We start from the raw sequence: 21,052 nt of genomic DNA, 5'->3' as shown, positions 1-21,052 counted from the left end.
TTGATGGCTGTTGTTGTTCAAGGAGCAAGACAAAGATAACATCAGAACGTAGCCACTGCGATCTCACAAGTTCTGCATTTTGAAGCTGTAATCTTATTATCGGCGGAGCCAGAAGATGTCATATGTGGACAGGAGGGTGAAATGTTATCAGGTACTGCTATCTGGCTTTGATGGCAAACTGCATCTATACACTGTACAGGTGGAACACTGAGACAATGCTACCTGTGAAATACAATATTAAATTTTCAGTCACCAAAACTGAAGCACAGAGAAAATATAATCAGATGACAACATTTTTGATTTGGAGCAGCCTCTAAACATGTTTGTCTTCTATTTCTTGTAAAATTGGGCATTTTAACATTGGACCTTTTTTACTAACTTCAAAAACTGGCTTAAATTTGATTTCTCAGTGTTCCTTTTTTCTGTCTTCATTCATCAGTTGCTTGTAGCAGATGTGCCCTTAGCCTGATCCTGGAGGGGCCTAACTGAGTTCTTCTTCCCCACTATTACTTAGCCTTGCTCGCAGGGGATTATCTGATTGTTGGGGTTCTTGCCCTAACATTTATCTTACAGTATAAAACTCACTGAAGCAACTATATAACACTGAAGATAATTATTGTTAATTAACTGGTTTTACTAGTTCTTCACTTGAGACAATTTATAAAAATAGTTTGGCTGATTTAATTAATTTAATTAAACAAGTTTTTAAAACCCAGTTGTTTCGTTCATTTATTTTAGATTGCTTTAATGACATTTAGTTTCCATTTCTACTGAAAGACTGTAGCTGTGTGTTTGTGTATGTCCTGAGGGGTGCGCTATTGCGCCGTGAAGTTGGGGAGGAAATGGCGTCTCTTTGAACGGCATGTCGAAGATGAAGATGAGCGTTTGAAGCTACTGAAAGATTGCTGTGAGTTCAGTCTGACTGTACACGACAGAATCCGCAAAGTGAGTAAGTACTCCAGACCGGACCGGGCAGGACCGGGTCGAATGCTACTCGCGACTTTTCAGCCTGTTTGAGCGGTTAACGGTACTGCCGCCATGTTTGTTGAGGGAAGGGACGTCAGTGCTAACAGCCGTTAGCATAACCAGCTACTTATTTAATGCAAGCTCGTTATTGAGCTACATTAACCGTTCCAGAGCTACTCAAGCCCGCGGGCTAAAGAATCATTTTTAACAGGAAGTTTGGTGAAAGCTCCATCAGTTAACCACTATTAACTTAGCAGATGCTAATCATTAATGAAGCTTCTGTGCTGGCTAAGCTATCCGTACGGCTACCTGCAGCTCTTTGTGGTCATTTCAGCTAATGTTGGACGCTATCTGATACAACGATGATAATCTTTGGTTAGCACGAGAACGGTCTGCTAACAGCACATTAATAAAGTAGACTAGCATTAGCAGCCCTGCAGAATTGCTAACGTCTGCTTTTACGCTCAGTTTCCGGATCAGAATGGGCAGATAGCCCGCCGGCTTCCCGTAGAGAGAAAATGGTTTTGTTTTGGTTAGGTGGACAAATACTTGTTTCACCCAGGGGATCTAAAATGTCTCATAGAACAGCTCCTAAACGTTTTGATTTTTCTCCAGGTTTAATTTACAGTTGTGATAAAGAAGATACGAAATAAAGAAAACATTATACAAGTTAGCCGGTTAGCTTTGTGAGTGCATGCTAACAGCTTTATCCTAGCGGTGGGTTTTAGCATTAGCTAGCAAATAGCTGTGGCGCTGGATTCCACTTATGTTGTCATGAATGTTACTGAGCAGCAAATAAAAGTGCAGCCAGGTGCGTCGGTTACCTGCCGAGCTAACCGGAAGCGGAGAACAGCAGGTGTACCGGAGCTTTTAATTGTTCCGACGTGAAACAGCCCGTGTAAGGTTTCAATGGGAGTTCAGCTGGCTGTGTTTGGATTGTCCACTTGGTCACAGCAAGCACTTCCATGTTTCTGAAACAAACAGCAGAGCATTAGCAGGACACGGTGAAAACAACGATACTGATGTTGTTAAAGTATATGTGTCCAAAAAATAAATATCTAAAATACAAATCTGTGTAAAGAAGCTCAGCTGTAAATTTTACACTATAGTAATGTAAAAAATTCTCTATGAAGTTAAATGTAATAGATGCAGGACATAATACATGTGTGTGAATGAGAGGGAGAAAGGTGTAACAGTGAAACTGCAGCTTGATTTGAAGGTAGATGAGTTTAAATACCTGGGTTCAGCCATCCAAAGTAACAGACAGTGCACAAGAGAGGTGAAGAAGAAGGGTGGATGGAGTAAGTGCAGACAAGCGTCATTGGGAACTCGTGACAGAAGGATAACCGAGATTGAAAGGGAAGGCAAGGCTGAGATGTGCATTCGAGGGATAGAGGATATATTGGACAAAGGATGCAGGATGAAGATAGAACTGCCAGAGAGGAGGAAACGAGGAAGACCACAGAGAAGATTAATGAATGTAGTGAAGGAGGACCGTGCTAGCAATAGGGTGAGATGAAGAGCCATAATTTTCCTAATAGAAAATTAACAGTTAATTACACAGTGATGTGGTACAAACAGTTCAGGGGTGGTTTCATATGAAATACTTAGCAAAGCTTAGGCAATGGGGTGAATTTGATGCAGCTGATGAGAATGTGCCTGTACAAGTGAAAAATATTTCAGCTTGAGCAAAACGTGCTGCTGCTCGGATTATCCTGATTTTTAGGACACTGGAAGTTTCCGGTCAGTGATGGTCTAAGCTGATAGATGTAGGATCCTCCGTATGGTGTTGTAAAACCATGATAGTGCTGCTGTAGAATCCACAGTCTTGTGTCAGCAAGAATGAATTTTATTCGTAAAGTTACAGGACATAGACTAGATGTCCTGGGTGGAATGGGTAGAACTTTTCAACCTATAATCCTACATCTGTGGTGGAGGCCGCTGTTGCCATGGAAATGTTTAAACCTATGATCATCAGGTTGCTTTGAGAGTGTGAAACTTTAGAAACCAGAAGAGTGCTGATTGCATCAGGTGCAAAGCTCTGTGCCAGATCAATAAGGAGGCGATACTTAAACATAATGCAACACAAACTACAAAAATCCATTCAAACTGTTATTGTACAACATATTAACCATAGAAGCCCTACAACAATGAAAGCATCGCATTTAAGGGGTTTACGGCCATTTGCTGTGGAGTCTTGGATTTGCAGTTAATTATGTGATGAGTGATTCCTTATATAATTATGTAATTATGTACACAGTTTTGAACCTTGTCTTTTTTTCCATTTTCCTTTTTTTTTTTTTAATACTAATGAAATCTTTTTATGGTCAAAGGTCACCTCTCAGCTGGTTGTCTCGGTTCAAGGATTAAAACTCTTTGTAAAAGGATTTCCTGAAATAGGAAATTCAATTCTGGAAACAGAGACCTTATAAAAAAGTAGCTGTTGAGCTCTGTTGTGACATTTACTGTAGAGAATGTCAATAGCGCTGCAAAATGGCTGATTAAATATAGCGTGTTATATAATGGGCGAGGTCAGGGTGAAGCTATCCAAGTGTTCACAAAGTTATTTTTAAAAACAACTTCATGTAAACCGTTCCTTAATACAATTTTCTGTGTTTATTTTGCAGTTAGTCTGTTAGTTTTTTGGTGTGTTTATCACAGAAGCGCCGGTGTGTTGTTCTGTTTGAGTATCTAAAAACGTCGATGCTATATTGGGTCTGCTTGGAGGGACCCTCCGCTTTGACTGGTTGTTGTTAATGGTAGATGACGGCAAACTCTCAGGGCCATCAGGCAGAGGCAGGCGCGGCACCAGGCCTTGAGAATTTGGGTCACGTCCTGTTGAAAACATTCACGTTGTGTGGCATATTTAACTCTTTCACCCATAAAAACAGCATTTGAAAACCACTCCAGTAGGTGTCTAAGATGGAAGGTTAGGGTGTTTTGACTAAATTCGGGCCAAACGTTTAGTTAATGTAATTATAAATTTTAATTAAATATAATGTGCACTGAAAAGTGTAAGAATCCCAAATTTGCAGCTTTTCCTCTCTGCAAGGTTGAAATTTGTGTTTTTCTGTTGGGTGGATGAAGCAGCACGGCGATGGCGTCACTTTTAGCTCTGGGCCTTTTACGAATCCCTCCAGTTTTTTCGGGTGACACAGTCAGGGGGGAAAATCCCAGTTTGGAGGTGAAACATATTTATGCTACCTGTCAGCAGCAATGCTGTTTAAACAAACATTCAACAACCAGCTCAGTCAAGTCCACAACTGTCAGTTTTCCAGTGTCCAGAGCATCATCAGTCACCCGACAGGGAGGCAGCCAATCAGAGCAGGCCAGAGCTCCAGGATCTTCTGCATCCTGACTGGAACTGCTGAGTTTAAATGCTGCAAGTCATTCAGGCACAAATAATGACTTAAAACAGTCATTCAAGCAAGTTTTACACATTTCTTTCAAAACTCACACATGAAGGTTAGCTTTTTTTAATTCATCTTTTATATTAATCTTTTATATGCCTCCGGACTCCAGTGTAAAAAATTATTATCTAAGAAGGTAATCAAATACATTCTTGTAATAAGTACACAATAAATTTAAAAAATGCAGTAATAAGATTAGTTAGTTCCAGGTTATTTGAATCTGCCAGCGGTTTTCTGTCATTTGGGGTCTATATGAGCAGATGATGGCTGAACTGATCAAAGTTTTTGATTCTGTATTCAGATTGTAAAGTGATTTTGAATTTTTCAGCAGACTTTTAGAAATGAAGTAATTATTTTTTAATTAATATTTATTCCCACTATTGTAAATGTACAGATTAAATTAAGTTATAAAGTTTAATACAGTAGACTGAAAGCTGCTCACGGAGCTAATAAGTCACTGTTTTGTATACAGAGGTTACTACAGGAGGACAGGAAGTTGTCTGTTAGCTGCTAGCTGTTAGCCACCTAGCTTCACTGCCATTTTCAGCGGCTTCTGCTAGCAGCAAGATGGCGGCTCCCGCCCCGGCCGCTCTGCGTGTCTGATAGCAGCCTGCTGCCTCCGGGGCTCACAGCGCTGCACGCTGCAGCCGTATGCTCATTTGTGTTAGCCTGAGCTGCTATTGGCGGCTTCCTCCCGTCTCCAAGCAGCGCCTACTGGGCTGGATAGCACCCCAGTGGTCTCTGTCTAGGCCCGAGTCTGCGGCTGGATCTAGAAAGGAAGGCTTTTTTATATAGTAGGTCCAATAAAAGGGGACGGATCCGGGTTAGACCGCAGCTCACAGAGCGGCTCTTTAATCCTGGTAGCAGAAGCTAGTTAGCCATACAACAACGTCAGGGACATTAGCCGGCTAGTTAGCTTCTGGCGCTAGTTAGCGGGCTAATGCCAGCCGCATACCGTTTTAAACTCGCGACTGAATTTTGATCTTTGTCTGTCATTGAGGACCGAGAGGAGCGCACCAAGAGAACAGCCCAATGGAAGCCAAACCGAGGAGGCCAGCGGTGCTACAGCCCCGCTGGAAGCGCGTCGTAGGATCGACTGGTCCAGTCCCACGGCCCCGGCACGGACACAGGGCCGTAGCCATTAAGGAGCTGATGGTGGTGTTCGGCGGGGGGAACGAGGGGATCGTGGATGAGTTGCATGTCTACAACACAGGTACGATTCATATGCTCCATGTGTCCAAATAATTATGAATATGGTCTGTGTGGCTGCATGCTAAATTAATTTATATGCTATCTCGAAGCTAACTGTGCTAAAGAGCTAAGAGAGCGGAGATGTGTTCTGCTTGTGACTAATGAGGCTGAAATGCTAAATAAATAATAACCCTTAGCCTGCTAGGCTACGCTAGGCTAACCTCAGACTACCAAATAAAACCTACTAGCCCCGCTCCGCATGCTAACAAGGTTAGCAGACAGCTAGCGGCTAACCGGGCGGCTCTGGCAGAAGCACAGAGAGAAATGGCGCGTTTTTACTGAAAATATTGCTGACGTCACATGGACACACCCCCACGTTGCTGCAGAAAATAAAGAAAAACACTTTAAAAACAAGCCAGTTTAAAGACACTTACGTTTCAAAATTCGTTTTTAGTGTTTTTGTATTTGCGTCCAAGTGGTTTGTGGGGTCGTTATTTGTTTAATATGGTTGTCTTTATTTTATCGTTCTCTATCGTGGTTCTGACCTGCAATCGACTGCGGATAAAAATCTGCATATATCACAAAATTTTACATATTTACGACTTGACTAAGTTATTCCGTTTACATCGGGCATTTTTAATAAAATAAGCAGAAAGCAAAGTTACTATTTAAAAAAAACAGTTATCTAAGAAAATCTCCAAAAAGTTGATTCTGTTCATCGGGACTTAGCGTTTTGTATGGTACTCATGGCTATTGATCAATGGTCATGAGAATTTGCATGATTAAGATTAAGGAACTGACCTCCCAGCCCATTGTTCCCTCAGTGGGCTGGTTTCAGTCATTATGCCAATGTACTGTTTATAATGATTGGGGAAACCTGCAGTCAGCTGACACAGAAGAAGTCACTTGGTTGAGTGATGAAACGTTTCTCCCACAAAACGCTACATCCAGATGAACAGAATCAACTTTTTGGAGATTTACTTTCCTGGATGATTGAGAATGCATCAAGACGTTATCTAAGAAAACTTAATTGCTGTGAAGATTGAGTTGTTGATGATTTCCTAAAGCTTTAGGTTCAAAGCACAAATGTATTTTGAGCCAATTGGTGTCAAGCGTATTTGTACTGTTTTATTTCCTTAATAACATTCTCTGGGGCTGCTGTTCATACTTGTTGAATGTGTTTCTTTCAGTTGATGTAGATTTAAACGTTTTTGTATGTAGTCTGTGTTTTCATGCCAAGTTCACATCTCATTGATGTGAACTTGCAGGCTGCAAATGTTCCAAATCTAAATGAGCTTTTTTCAGGAAAACACAAGTTCTAATAATATCATTTCTAAAGTTTGTAATGGGGATTTCTCTCATTGTCCCTGTTTAAATCTCTTGAAATATTTGTATATTTGTCATGAAAATTTGTCACAGTGATCATTAAACTCTGTGAATAACATAATTTAATAAAACTTTCCAGCAAGTGTTAGACCAAACCAATGACCTTGTTAGGGTCTACCATGTAGAGTGTGTAACTGTATGTTCCACGTATCAAATCTCTCTGACTGAACATAAGACTCGAGCGGCTGGATCATCTTCCCATTCGAGCTTTTCAGTTTTGTCAGCGCACTTTAACCACAGTTTGCTGTTAACCAAAAGACATTTTGCAAACATAAAAAGAAAAGGTGTTGTGTAGCAAGCATGAAAAACCTCCAAACTGCTGACACTTTGCTGTCAGCTTCCTCCACACCCACTAACTGCTGTCCTGCAACAAATGAAATATGGAGAAATTAAGCAGGTCCCGTTTTCTGAGTGGGGGGTTGATCCGATGTTCCAACCAAATATTAGATTCCTGCATCCCTACTCGTAGTGTGTGTGGTGTCAGAGCATGTGTTAAGAGGTTCAGTTCAGTCTCCCAGATTTCACAGTGACTCTTTTAATGGTCCCAACTGGGTCGAGAAGTTACATTGCTATCATGAAACACTGAAAATCAGGAACATCCTGAATAACATCTGACCGATCTGACTTTCAGCCACCAATCAGTGGTTCATCCCTGCAGTCCGTGGTGACATCCCCCCCGGCTGTGCCGCCTATGGCTTCGTGTGTGATGGGACGAGGCTGCTGGTGTTCGGAGGGATGGTGGAGTACGGCAAATACAGCAACGACCTATATGAGCTGCAGGTCAGTGATGCTACTGCAGGGAGCGGGGTCTCTGGATGGTCAGACGCTAACTATCACAGATGACGATTGATGGTGTAGACAGCAGTGTGTTAGCCTGTAGGTACAGAGCTGATTAGCATGGCTACGCTTCTTTCTGTCTTTCTTTCTTTCTTTCTTTCTTTCTTTTTATTCATTCATCCCAACTGTAAATGTAGTAAAAAACAGTAATGCAAAGTCTGCAGAGCCTGTAAGTCTTTATGAAGCTTTATAAAGCTCATGAAAGTTTCACTATGTAACACCTTATACCTTCAGGCGAGTCGCTGGGAGTGGAAACGTCTGAAGGCCAAAGCGCCAAAGAATGGCCCACCCCCCTGCCCCCGTCTTGGACACAGCTTCTCTCTGATTGGAAGCCGGTGCTACCTTTTTGGTGGACTTGCCAACGATAGCGAAGATCCCAAAAACAACATCCCCAGGTAGGAAACGTCGGGAGCCAGAGCAAAAAAACTATTGGTCCAGATACAGACCTTGAGCCTGTTCTTTGACCTCTGCCCTCAGATACCTGAATGACCTGTACTGTCTGGAGCTGCGGCCGGGCTCCAGCGTGGTTGGCTGGGAGATTCCAGCAACGTCCGGCCCACCACCACCACCCAGAGAGAGTCACACGGCGGTGGTGACGACAAACCACGGGGCCAGCAGGTTAATCATCTACGGAGGCATGAGTGGCTGCCGGCTGGGGGACCTGTGGGTCCTCGACATAGGTGAGGTGGTGTCATTGCTGAGTGTTTGTGTGGTTCTGTGGAGATGAGGGTCCTGGTTCAACAGCTGTTAAATTTACAAAACATCTGGTCTGAAGTAAACAGAGCAAAAAAAAAAAACAATCAAAAAATGGGACACTCGAGTCCAAAAAAAGCTGTACTGACTTCTCATTGGCTCCTGTCTTCTTCATAACACAGACTCTCTGGTGTGGAGCAAACCAGGCCTCGGTGGGACGGCCCCCCTACCTCGCAGTCTGCACTCCGCCACCACCATCAACAACAAGTACGCGCAGCCCCCCACACACACGCACGCACGCACGCATCCATTCAAAAGACTGGATTCACTTTGAGATCTCCTTGTTTATTTTTGATTTGATTTGATTGTATTTCAAATAAAGTGTCAGCATCCCAGAGCTTTTTTTTTCTCTCTTGAGGACTTTAAACAGCAGCGGTTGAAGGGACAGCTCTGCTATCTAGCCATCAGGTTGCCACTGTACTGAACTTGCATATCGACAGTGTGACTTTTACTATTGTATTAATTGCAAAAGCAGAGGTCACTCATCACACGCCTGTCGTAAAGGCCTAAGAGCCTTTATTATAATAACTTTTCTGTCCCTGAATGGCTCTTTTTGTTGGCAGTCACACAGTTGTTGGCTGATTTTTGTTAACAGCCCAAATTTGAAAGAAGCCAGCTGAGGTGGTCCTGGTGCTTCTATCTGGAGGTTATCTGGGGAAACCTGGAACTGGGTGGGAACACCGGGGAATACCCAGAAGTTTCTAGAGATATTGAATATATGATCTTTGAGCACTTCAGGTTTCAATAAGAGGAACTGGAAAACCTTTCTGTGGAGAAGGATGTTTGGAGTACGCTGGTTATTCAGCTGCTGTTGTGACTGAACTTTAGACGAGGAGCAGATAGATGCCAGAGTTAGGCTGTGTGACGGAGAGGAACTACGGCAGGTTAATGTGTGCGTTTTAGATGTATTTTGGTTACTTTGGTGACGGAGTAATCTATCATCTTGAGCACTGCTATAACTGAAGAAAAGTGAAATCAGTCTACTTGATGAACTTGGAACTTGTGGGAGAACTGAAGGCACACAGGAGAGATTATGTCAGATGGCTTGGAGACACTGTGTTTCTGCTTAAACTGCTGCCCTTACAATCTGGACCTGCATAAGTGGCTGAAAGTGGATGGGGGTCAGATATCTAAACAAGGACTCTTAAGTGATCCCAGACGTCTGAGCTGTATTCTACTACTGCATGCTGAAATCCCGACTGTTTTCTTTCAGGATGTATGTTTTTGGAGGTTGGGTTCCTCTGGTGATGGATGATGTTAAAGTGGCGACTCATGAGAAGGAGTGGAAGTGCACCAACACACTGGCCTGCCTCAACCTAGGTACAAATACACACTCAGATACACAGCAACACTCACAGTGGCTCTTCACATGTGTGGTGCTGAGTGCTCATGTTCATGCCGGGTCATGTAAATTATATTGCTGACATAACAGATGTTCTACATGTGCATAAATAACTGAAACTAAAGAGGAATTCATCACACAAACGACAAAACTGTGAGTTCACTTGTCTGCCTCCAGACACGATGTGCTGGGAAACGGTGCTGATGGACATTTCAGAGGAGAACATCCCCAGAGCTCGCGCAGGTCACTGTAGCGTCGCCATCAACTCCAGACTTTATATCTGGAGCGGCAGAGATGGATACAGGAAGGCCTGGAACAACCAGGTGTGCTGCAAAGACCTCTGGTACCTGGAGACCGGTGAGTGCACTAGCAGAGGTGTACTAGTGCTGTTTTACCTGAGCTGACAGTCTGACCTGGTATAATTTGTCTGACCTGTTCTCAGAGCGTCCCTGTGCCCCCTCTCGGGTGCAGCTGGTGCGGGCAAACACTACGTCTCTGGAGGTGAGCTGGGGGCCGTCACAGACCGCAGACACCTACTTGCTACAGCTGCAGAAGTACGACATTCCTGCCACACCTGCGGCCTCCTCACCTGCCACAACCCCTTCCCCCACTATTGCCACACCTGGAGCCAGCTCCCCCAAAAGCTCTGCCCCCATCACAGCAGTACCAGCCAACCAAACTGTCCCCCTGTCCGGCATCACACTCGTCCCTACTCCCACTGCATCTGTAGCTGGAACCCCGTTGGCTGCAGTTGCTAAAGCACCAGGTGGGTCTCCACACTTGCACAGGTAGATGTAGTGGTGGTCGAGCAGGTACACATGAATGTCCCTCACCTATCTTTTTGTTTCTGCAGCAATCTTGAAAGTGCCATCAGCTCCAGGTACAACAGGTGGAGCCTCCATCGTCACAGTGAGACAGGCCATGCCCAAGTCGCCAGTTGGTGTGACAACACTTCCTGCAGGTGTTCGTATGGTGGTACCTGCTCAGCCCGGTCAAACGGTAAACAGAACTTTCTTATGAGCTTTCACCTCACCTCCCACCCTCCTCAGTACAGGTGTCACACTTCGCTCTGCACTGTTTCATGTCGTCCATGTAAGCGTGGATAATCTGGTAAAACGGGATTTGTTCCTGTAACAAACACTTTGTATACTGTCATAAACTTTGATATGGATTATCATTCATATTTTTCAAATGTTCCTGTTATCATGGCTTAATCCTGTCTCCCCTCAGCCAATCGGCAGCAATCCTCAGATGAGTGGCATGGCAGCATTGGCGGCGGCAGCTGCAGCGACTCAGAAGATCCCTCCATCTACAGCAACGGTGCTGAATGTCCCCGCAGGAGCAACCCTAGTGAAGACTGTCGCTGTCAGTCCAGGAACGAGCAGTCTGCCTGTCAAAGTGGTAAAGATAAAACTCGACTTGACGCCTCCAAGACGCAGGATTACATCAGAACACGCGGCAGGTGACGTGTAACATCTTGCTCTTTTTCTCAGGTGAGTAACGTGGCCACGGGAATGTTGAAGACGGCTGCAGCCCAGGTGGGTGGGGCCTCTGTCTCCAACCCTGGGACCCCCAGCAGGCCAATCATCACGGTCCATAAGTCGGGCACGGTGACCGTCTCTCAGCAGGCTCAGGTGGTCACGACGGTGGTGGGTGGAGTCACAAAGACCATCACTCTGGTTAACAGTCCACTGAGCATGGGAGGAGGCGGGACACTGGTGAGTGATGTCAGCTGCAGCGCTGGTTTAGATGATAATTTATCTGATATCAGCATGTGGGTCAGAGTGCTGTTTATGACATCATCCCTCCCTCTGTATCAGCTCAGTAACCTCAGCAGCCTGGGCAAAGTGGTATCATTGGTCCAGACCAAACCAGTTCAGAGTGGTGCCGTTACGGTCCAGGCTGGGAGCAACGCAGTAACTCAGATCCTCCAGGTACTGGTCCCAGAGTCCTGATGAGTTTGAACCCCCTCTGTAAACGAATACTGAGACACCCCTGACTTCAGTTTCAGTTCTCACTGGGACGATTAATAAACAATGTTTAGAATCACCAGTCAAATCCATTTAAAAACTGCTTAAAGTTTGGGAACTCTTTTTTTTTTTTTTTTTTTTTTTTTTTACGTCATTAATTTATCTGCATGGTGTTATACAACGTTAAATGTAAGTTTCTTCTCTGACTAGAATTTAAAAAATTTAAAAAACTCAGTAACCCCGATTCTTCCTCCTCCGGCTTCCTGTCAGGCTAAGGGCGGTCTCCCTGCAGGAACCATCCTGAAGTTGGTATCGTCTGCCGATGGTAAGCAGACCACCATCCTCAGCACGGCACAGGCTGGATCCTCAGCAGGGAAACCCACCATCCTGGGCATCGCGCCGGCAGCCTCCAAACCCGGAACCACCATCATTAAGACCATCCCAGTGTCAGCTTTGCAGGGAGGCGCAGGTACAACACCAGCACACACACTTCAAAGCCTTACATGATTTAAAGAGCCAGTAACACATCCAATAGCCTCACTTCAGTGTTTCAGTGTTGTAGGTTCTGCCTGGTTAGAACAGTTGTTTCATTGGTAAAGGAGATAAAAAAGCAGAGAAACCTTTTGCTGCATTAAGAGAACTCGACCGGCTCTTATTACGACTGCCACATTGGGGTCATTTCACTCCCCCAGGAACATTCCTGAAAGAAAGTCGGACCACTGTGAGTCCAGTTTAATGTTTAATGTGGTGGATGACTGAGTGAAGCTCCTCCCTTCCAGGTGGAAACAGTCCGATCACCATCCTGACTACCAAGATGGTGACTCCAGGGACCGCTGGAAAAATCCTCACCACCGTGCCAAAAGTGTCTGCAGGTGGCCAGCAGGGGGTCACACAGGTAATGCGCGCGCGCACACACACACACACACACACACACACACACACACACACACACTGTAATGCGTGAACATGCAGACAGTAAAATTCAACTTTATTTCTAACACTAATACAGCAGGCTGAACGAATCAGACTGATGAGACTTGTTGGTTATAGAATATCAGGAAAAAAACTTTAAGCTTAGAAATCTGCGAGAAACTGTCAGAAAACAATCCTCGGAAGTCTGTGTTGGTCGTGTGTTTGTTTAATAGACGGTAATCTGATGTACTCCATGTATCAGCCACATTAGATGCCACATCCGCCACATTTGACACCACATCAGTTACATTAGACACCAACCCACAAGTATTCAATTAAAAAAATTATACCCAATGAGACACTTGAGGCTCCTTTACATGAACCCTCTGTTGCCACATCGCTGTCATCTTTATGCTCTTTTATCATCAGGTTAAAGTGGCGTGTACAAAGTGCAGCAAGGAGGCCGCAAAGCTTTTCTCTTCAGTTGTTCATGTTATTGGCTCACAGTCACCATGATCCGCCTGTCATCACAGTTATTATAGTTTTGTTTTTTCTCATTTAATGTTTTTTAATTGATTACACATTAAATTTTAATTTGTGATATTGATATTTAAAATGGCTAAAACTATTAAATTCAGTGCATTTGTAGCTCAAGCCTCATCAGGCTGGTTGTGCTGACAGGTTTTAACAAAACTGTTAAATATTAAGACTAAATATATTTTCTTTTCCTTTTAGTTTTCTAGTTCTAGGTCATAAAGTTTTGTTTTTTCCAAAAATCTAGTACTTTTTGTTTTTTCAGTTAACTACTTTTTCTTTTCTCCACTCTCAGGTTCAAACTTTATTAATTTTTTAAAACTGTAATAGCCCCAGTTCAAATACTGTACAGGCAGTGAGTTTTTGTGTTTGTTTGTTTTTGATGGAAACCCTGATTAACAAAGCTGTGTCTATTGATTTATTTATTTTTTTGTTCTAAGACTGTTTTCACACCTGTAGTTTGTTTACTTTGGTCTGAGTTTGTAAACTTGTTGCTGGTTTGTTTTGTTTACATCACTACAAACCACATGAGAATATTCAGTCTGCTCATTGGTCAGGTGTGTCTGGGGCGGGACAACAAGAGTAAATACAGGAAGATGATGCTGTGTTCTGGACTATAGGAGAACTGGAGACTTCTCCCACAGTAACTAATGTGTGTGTGTGTGTGTGTGTGTGTGTGTGTGTGTGTGTGTGTGTGTGTGTGTGTGTGTGTTCAGGTGGTGTTGAAAGGAGCTCCAGGTACGCCGGGCACAATCCTCAGGACCGTCCCGATGAGCGGAGTCAGACTGGTCTCGCCAGGAGGTGTTGGCACCAAGCCCGGCACAGTAACCACGCTGGTTGTCAAGGGAACCACAGGTAACCCACCTGCACTGACCCTCACAGCATGGGGATGCTGTCGCTACGAGGCTACAAACTAATGCCTGACAATGTGTGATTTGTCACGTTTGTTTTGTCAGTGCTGCAGTGACATGTCTACCAATCACACTCATATCAACTCCCATTAGAGCAACATTGAGTTCCTCCAGACTCTAATGGCACCTTTTTTCTAATAACACTCACAAGCAGTATACACAGGGTGTGATGTTGAAACAGCTGTATGACGTAGTCCTCCTTATCAGCCTGAAACATTTTGAATTTTCACACTTTGTGTTTTTGTCTGGCATTATTGACGTGTCTTTGTTGCCTCTGCTACTATATGTGTCTGTGCTTTAATATCCAGACAAACGCCTCCTTTCACTGCATGAGACGTTCTGTTTTTGGTATGAAGAAGATTATGGGACATAGGCCTCTAAAGAGCTTGACTTTTCACACTTAAAGCTGTCCAGTGGGCTACACTAGACCCTTTAGTGGGTCGGTTCTGGCACCAGGGCTGCATGATTAAAACTTCTCTTCTACACTAAAAATATGTTACATGTATAAAATGTCTCACCAGTGAAACATTTGCATGCAAACTACAGCAACAGCATCCATCCTACATTATCCAAAAGTAGCAGGGTTAAAAATCTGAATCAAATTTGAGGTCAGAGATGATGACGACCAGCTGGCTCACGATTTTGCAGCAGCGATGATAGTGCTGTCCAAAATGTTCCAGCGGCTGCTGCACTGCACCCCCGCGAAGTCTGTTCAGTGTCAGTGGACATGTGACCAGTCCAAACACAGCACCTGTGATTTTACCTCTGCAGGTGTCTCCAATCTGGGGACGGTTACAGGAAACATCTCCACTACCGTGGCAGGAACCGCCAGTGCTCAGGTTAACGCCTCCTTGGCAACGCCAATCACCACCCTGGCAACTGTTGCCACACTGGCTGGCCAGGTCACGACAGCCACAGCTGCCACTGGACCTAAGCAGGTAATTCATCAAATACTGGAGAAATACTGGAATACTTTACTGTAGTACTGCAGTTACACTGGACAGGACATGAAAAAAACTATCTAGCAGAACTTGTTTTTAGTATTTACAGTTTTCTTTCTCCATTATTCTGTAGTAATACTGTAACTTCTCTCTGTAGGTGACTCTCATCACAACACCAAGCGGTGCAGAGGCTCAGCCGGTCGTCCAGGATCTGCCAGTCTCTATCATGGCTTCTCCTACTTCAGAGGAACCTGGAAGTACTACGATTACGAGTACAACAACTACTGCACAGGGCGAGACTGGGGAAAGTGCAGTTGCTGCAGGTACAGAAACCAGTACCACAAGTATTCTATTTAGCTGCTGCACGAAATAAACTGTAATGCACGTTGAACTACATGATCGTTGTTTCAAAGTTGTTTATGCTATTATTAATGATGCTGCAGTGACAATGGTCTGCTCCAACCCGCCCTGTGAGACGCACGAGACAGGGACGACCAACACCGCTACCGTCGCCAGCGCCAACATCAGCGGTAGCAACCAGGTGTGCTCAAACCCTCCCTGTGAGATGCACGAGACGGGAACGACCAACACCGCTACCGTCGCCAGCGCCAACATCAGCGGTAGCAACCAGGTGTGCTCAAACCCGCCCTGTGAGATGCACGAGACAGGAACAACTAACACTGCCACGGTGGCCTCAGCGAGCATGAGACAGCTGCAGGTGCGTTCATGGAGTCTAATGCCTCCTTTTTTCTCTCCGTAGTACCAACTCAACTTGAGTCGACTCTCCTCAGTCATTCCGTTACAATTGAGGACCAGCTCACTGTGCATGTGGTTGTTATAGGAGCGCATAGTCAAGTCTGTAAAACGGTTTAGCTAACAGTGCAGGAAAAACTCAGTCCTGTAAGGGCTTGCAGGGTTTTTGCTGATTCTGTATGACCATCATGTTCCCGCTTCTCCTCCTCAGATGAGTTCAAACCAGCCTGCAGCTCAGCAGTCAGCTCCACCTGCTGTCATTCTGAACACCTGCTCAAATCCACCGTGTGAGACCACCAACACCGCCACCACTGCTGGAGTTGGTGGGCTCCAACAGGTTAGAGAGCGCTTGACTCCTGACACATGCAGGTTACTGGTGGACAGTCATTGGTTGAAGGTGTGGTGATGTCTGTAGTTAAACACCAGCTGTTTGTGTCTGCAGGTGTGTTCGAAACCACCATGTGAGACCCACGAGACCGGGACCACCAACACTGCCACCACTGCTGGAGCTGGAGGGCTCCAACAGGTGAGTCAGCTGATCAGAAGGTGAGTTGTGGCAGGTTAAAGACTTACAAACAAGAGTAACGGTGCACGTTTCTGGTTTCAGGTGTGTTCGAATCCACCATGTGAGACCCACGAGACTGGAACCACCAACACCGCCACTACTGCTACAGGTAACCTGCTCACACCTGACTTTTTGAAGACAAAGAAAAACGAGAGCTGAAATTCTCAGCAGGAACTGACCTCATTTCCTGTCCTGTGGTCTTCAGCTCAGCAGGGTGGAGACAGCCAACAGGGGGAATCCACAGAACCTTCCACATCTGAGCCCCCCTCCACAGCAGCCAATCAGAGCAGAGCTATTACTACTGTTACACAGGCCACGCCCACACCAGGACCATCCATACCTGTAAGAGGCAGACACGAGGACACACACCCGTGGCATCACTATTATGACACATTACACCAACATGTCTGTGCCTCTGCAGGAGATCTCGTCGTTGGTCGGACAGCCACGGGAGGAGTCCTCAGAGGCTGTTGCTATGGACACAGCAGCAGATGAGGGGGATGAGCCTATGCAGACAGACAGCCAAGCAGAGGATGTGATGTCATCAGCAGCGGCAGTGTTACACGTTCATGTTGAGGGCGGTGATACGGCAGCACAGGTAAGACGTCCACACACACACACTTGCACAAACACTCACCTACAGGCAGCTGATTGGCTTGTCCCCACCCTCAGATGGCGTCCTCAGACGGTGGTCTTCCTCAGGAGTTGATGTCGTCTGAAGGGGACGGAGGCGAGGACGTCTCTGGGACGACGACAACCCTGATGGTGACAGGGGCGCTGATGCCGGATCAGCTGGCTGTTACCACGGCAACGGAGGAAGCGGCCCAGCAGGCGACGATACAGGCAGTACTGCAGGCAGCGGGACATATCGGTGAGAAGATGTCATTATTTTAAAGACTCGTCTGGCCGTAAGTGGACGTAAAAACTCCATGAATATGAAAAGCTGTTACTTCACTTATTTCAAACTTGTAGTTTTTTCACCAAAAGTGATACTTTCACTACCACTGCAGTTTCACAACGTCACAGCTTCATTAATGTCTTGGTTCTGATTACTCTGCTCATCCCATAAGAGCACTAAAAACCAGCCAAAGATTTCAAACAGCTGGAGCTATATCTGTGTCCTTGTATGTTTCCAGTTCCAGCTGTTTGCTCTTTGGGGTCAGGGATTTGATAAGCCAACTGCAGTGTTTCCCAATTCTCCCCTTTATTTGATCAAGCGCCTCCTCGGGAAACATTAAGAGTTCAACGGCTCACTCCCCTTGCTAGTTTCAGGTCATACTGATTAAAACATGAAGTTCATTTTGTATGCTACAGTTTTTGTAAGAATCACAGAGGGGGGATTATCCAGGATAATCTCATCAGCTAATGACCTGCCGACCACAAGTCATTAGCTGATGGGTGTGCGGGTTCACAGTCAGGTCCACCACTCACTCATCACATCTGAGTGTGCAACAAAAGTAAAGGTTTAAAAGCAAAATGTGTGGATCAAGTGTGACATAGTTGCCTTCATGACAGATGTTATTCTGTCTTGTGCAGGTGACGCTGAGGGCTCGGAGCAGTCTATTCCCATCGTTCTGACTCAGCAGGAGCTGGCAGCGCTCGTCCAACAGCAGCAGCAACTGCAGAGCATCCACCAACCAGAACCTGAGCCTGAGCCAGAACCGGAGCCACAGCACAGCAGCATCCCTACAGGTACACCTGCTGTCAGAAGTCTAAACTTAGTGTCATTATTGTATATTTAAATGTTGTCATTGTTGCTAGGCTGTTTGTTTTAGCTACAAACGAATCTCTACGGCCCTTACGTCTATGAATTTAGGCATGAAAACAGAAAAAAATAAAACTGACGAGGAAATAAACAGATCAGTTTTCACTTGCAGTAAAGTAAATGGATCCCAACTCTGTGTGAGGAACAAATAAGTCACCTGTGAAGCTTTCAAACTCACCTGTCCATGGATAGATTCTCATTCAGCGTCATAGAGCGTTAGTTAGGAGACAATCGAAGGACAGGCACACCAAAAATATTTTCTTCATTTCTAAGAGAACTGAGTTTGGCTCTTTTTAAACTTGATCACTTTTAATCTGCTCACAGGACTGATAGCTGATCAATAACTGATCAGACCTGATCAGCTGATGACTTTGCTGCTGCTTAGTTTATGAGCCTTATAAGATTTTATGTCTTGTGTTTCCCAGAGGGCCTTGCTCCCGCAGACAGCCTCAACGACCCGGCAGCCGACACGAGTAACGGACACGAGCTGGCATCATCGGCGGTAACGAGCGCTGTTGCGCGATTGGCCAGCACGTTTGGTCCCGCCCCCACTCTGACATCAGGGCAGGTGAAGAATGAAGCACCTGCCGCACTGCCAGAGGCCCCCAACGGCATCGCACCGACTGCGCCGGTGAGCGACTGAAAAACAGGCTAATGACATGCTAACAAAACCGTAACGTCATGCTAACAAAAGGCTAACTGTGTGCCCCCTGCAGGTGAAGACGTCGGTGAAGGAGGATCGGTGGTTCGACGTCGGCATCGTTAAAGTCACCAACATGGTGGTCTCGCATTACTACGTCCCCTACGACGACAACACACCTGACGTAAGAACGCCGCCTTTAAATAAAGTTTTATTCAGTTTACAGGGATGTTCCTGTTGATCATGTCTTTGATGACGCCAATCCTGCAGGACGACTCGGGCGTGGTCCCAGACTACAGTCGAATGAGAAAGGTGGAGCTACAACCGGGGACAGCCTACAAGTTCCGTGTGGCAGGCATCAACATCTGCGGCCGTGGCGCGTTCTCAGAGGTGTCGGCATTTAAAACGTGCCTGCCTGGTTTCCCCGGAGCACCCTGTGCCATCAAGATCAGCAAGGTGAGATGCAGGCTTTATGGCCGCCAATTATCCTGCAGTGTTACCAGTAGGGGGCGCCGAACCTCATGTTTTCATGTGACCTCTGCTCCTGCAGAACCTGGACGGGGCCCAGCTGACTTGGGAGCCTCCCGCCGTCACGTCGGGGAAGATCACGGAGTACTCCGTCTATCTGGCCATCCACTCCAGCCAGGCTTCCTCCTCCTCCTCCTCCAGTTCAGGTTCTGGTGCCACCCAGCTGGCCTTCATGAGGGTCTACTGTGGCCCCAACCCGTCCTGCCTGGTCCAGTCCTCCAGCCTCGCCAACGCACACATCGATTACACAACCAAACCCGCCATCATCTTCCGCATTGCAGCTCGCAACCAGAAGGGCTACGGTCCCGCCACGCAGGTCCGGTGGCTGCAAGGTGAGAACCACCAGGACCAGGATCAGGTGTGCTGATGTTTTTCAGAGAAAAATGGAGCTCATGTTTGTTTTTCTGTCTTCTGTAGAAACCAGTAAAGACCCCAAAGCAGCGGTGAAGAGACCAGGATCAGGACCCGCTGCAGACCTGTAAGGACATCTTTGACACAACTTTATTGTTCTAGATTTCAAAAACAAAAGGGAACAACCCAACATTCATTTGATCATGTGAAAGTGTACCAGTCCATTTTACTGACTTTACACAAGTAGACTCCGTTTGTGTTTCTCAGACGGTTTCCTGTTCTAAAATATTTTAGTTGTCTGTCATTTTTATGCAAAAAAAAGAGCGAAGCCGACTCCCTTCAGTTATTTTCATCGTGATTTTAGACTTTAAATATCAGCCTCAACGCTTCGACTGCAGTACATGCTGCCCCTCCACAGGGCTGTAGTCACCATGACTGCAGGCCGCCTGACCTGACGGAGCGGATAACAGAAAGATCCTGGATATGTTGAAGTTTCCCAGCAGGAAATTATACTGTAGTGACTAGAAGGGAAGAAATTACAATAATTAAATTAAGCTTTTTTTAAATTAAGTTTTTTTTTGTTTTTTAAGATAAAGAAGGATTATTCTGAGCTGTGAGTCATGCAAAGCTGAAAAGAGTAGAATCATTCTTTAAATCTCACTGAACCTCTTTGTTTTGTCCCTAGTAAATCTGCTGGACCAAAGAAGTTCAGAACCGACCAATAGGAGGAGTCGACTTTCTCCTGAAGACTGTGATTGGTTACTGTTGCTTGGTTGCCAGAACCAGGAGGAGGCGGGACTCTGGAAACAAACAAAACAAAAGACTTGTAGGATATTTGTACATTTTTTTTGACCAATCAGAACTCTTCTTCCTTTGTTGTTTCTTTCTGCTGTTGTCATGGAGACAATGTTGGACAGAGTCAACAGCATTTCTCCAAATGGGATTAAAATTTGAATTTATTTGAGTTATATGTAGGTAGCGCTCTCTCTCTCCCCCCCTCTCTCTCTCTCTCTCTCTCTCTGAATGTCTCTCGCCCTCTCTCTGTCTGAGGTCGTTTTAAAGGTCACAGTTTATGGTGCTGTTTGTGGGCGGAGCCTCTGCAGCAGAGAGGGGCGGTGTTTAAACCAGCTCTATTGTAAATTATTTTCTCCCTGTAGCGTTGAAATGTTGTTTTCATTTTTATAAACGTCTGTCAGGTTATTCAAAGTTCTTCTTCTGTGGTTTCTGTTTCTTCTTCTGTTGTTCACAGCATTCACAAATTGGTCAGTGAAGGAAACTCGAGCTGTTTGAAAATCAA

At 45.3% G+C, this 21,052-nt stretch overlaps 1 protein-coding gene across 1 annotated transcript; it reads left to right on the top strand.

The window, feature by feature from the left end:
• The first annotated feature begins 837 nt into the window (after window positions 1-837).
• hcfc1b (host cell factor C1b) lies at window positions 838-20,911 on the top strand. The gene is made up of 32 exons (XM_085344430.1): window positions 838-949; window positions 5,377-5,589; window positions 7,585-7,733; window positions 8,025-8,185; window positions 8,268-8,470; window positions 8,666-8,750; window positions 9,757-9,863; window positions 10,063-10,242; window positions 10,328-10,651; window positions 10,739-10,884; window positions 11,116-11,286; window positions 11,379-11,603; window positions 11,706-11,819; window positions 12,126-12,324; window positions 12,635-12,750; window positions 14,018-14,156; window positions 14,984-15,150; window positions 15,311-15,476; window positions 15,597-15,871; window positions 16,118-16,243; window positions 16,349-16,432; window positions 16,514-16,580; window positions 16,677-16,813; window positions 16,893-17,069; window positions 17,144-17,342; window positions 18,008-18,163; window positions 18,662-18,867; window positions 18,953-19,060; window positions 19,147-19,332; window positions 19,427-19,736; window positions 19,822-19,882; window positions 20,441-20,911. Exons 2-32 carry the CDS (start codon window positions 5,409-5,411, stop codon window positions 20,478-20,480), a joined length of 4,965 nt encoding a protein of 1,654 aa, XP_085200556.1. The 5' UTR covers window positions 838-949; window positions 5,377-5,408; the 3' UTR covers window positions 20,481-20,911.
• The last annotated feature ends 141 nt before the right edge of the window (window positions 20,912-21,052 follow it).

Source organism: Diplotaxodon limnothrissa, linkage group LG20 (genome assembly GCF_057381915.1).
Source record: "Diplotaxodon limnothrissa isolate DT_005_m linkage group LG20, D_limnothrissa_male_GT1.1, whole genome shotgun sequence".
NCBI classification, from domain to species: Eukaryota; Metazoa; Chordata; class Actinopteri; order Cichliformes; family Cichlidae; genus Diplotaxodon; species Diplotaxodon limnothrissa.
This window is presented reverse-complemented; position numbering and strand designations above follow the sequence as displayed.

Bases quoted from the DNA above. Each gene is read 5' to 3' on its own strand.
- hcfc1b (XM_085344430.1), top strand. From the start codon at position 5,409: ATGGAAGCCAAACCGAGGAGGCCAGCGGTGCTACAGCCCCGCTGGAAG. The intron at 8,751-9,756 runs GTACGCGCAGCC...GTTTTCTTTCAG, and splicing joins GCCACCACCATCAACAACAA to GATGTATGTTTTTGGAGGTT. The intron at 10,885-11,115 runs GTAAACAGAACT...GTCTCCCCTCAG, and splicing joins CTGCTCAGCCCGGTCAAACG to CCAATCGGCAGCAATCCTCA.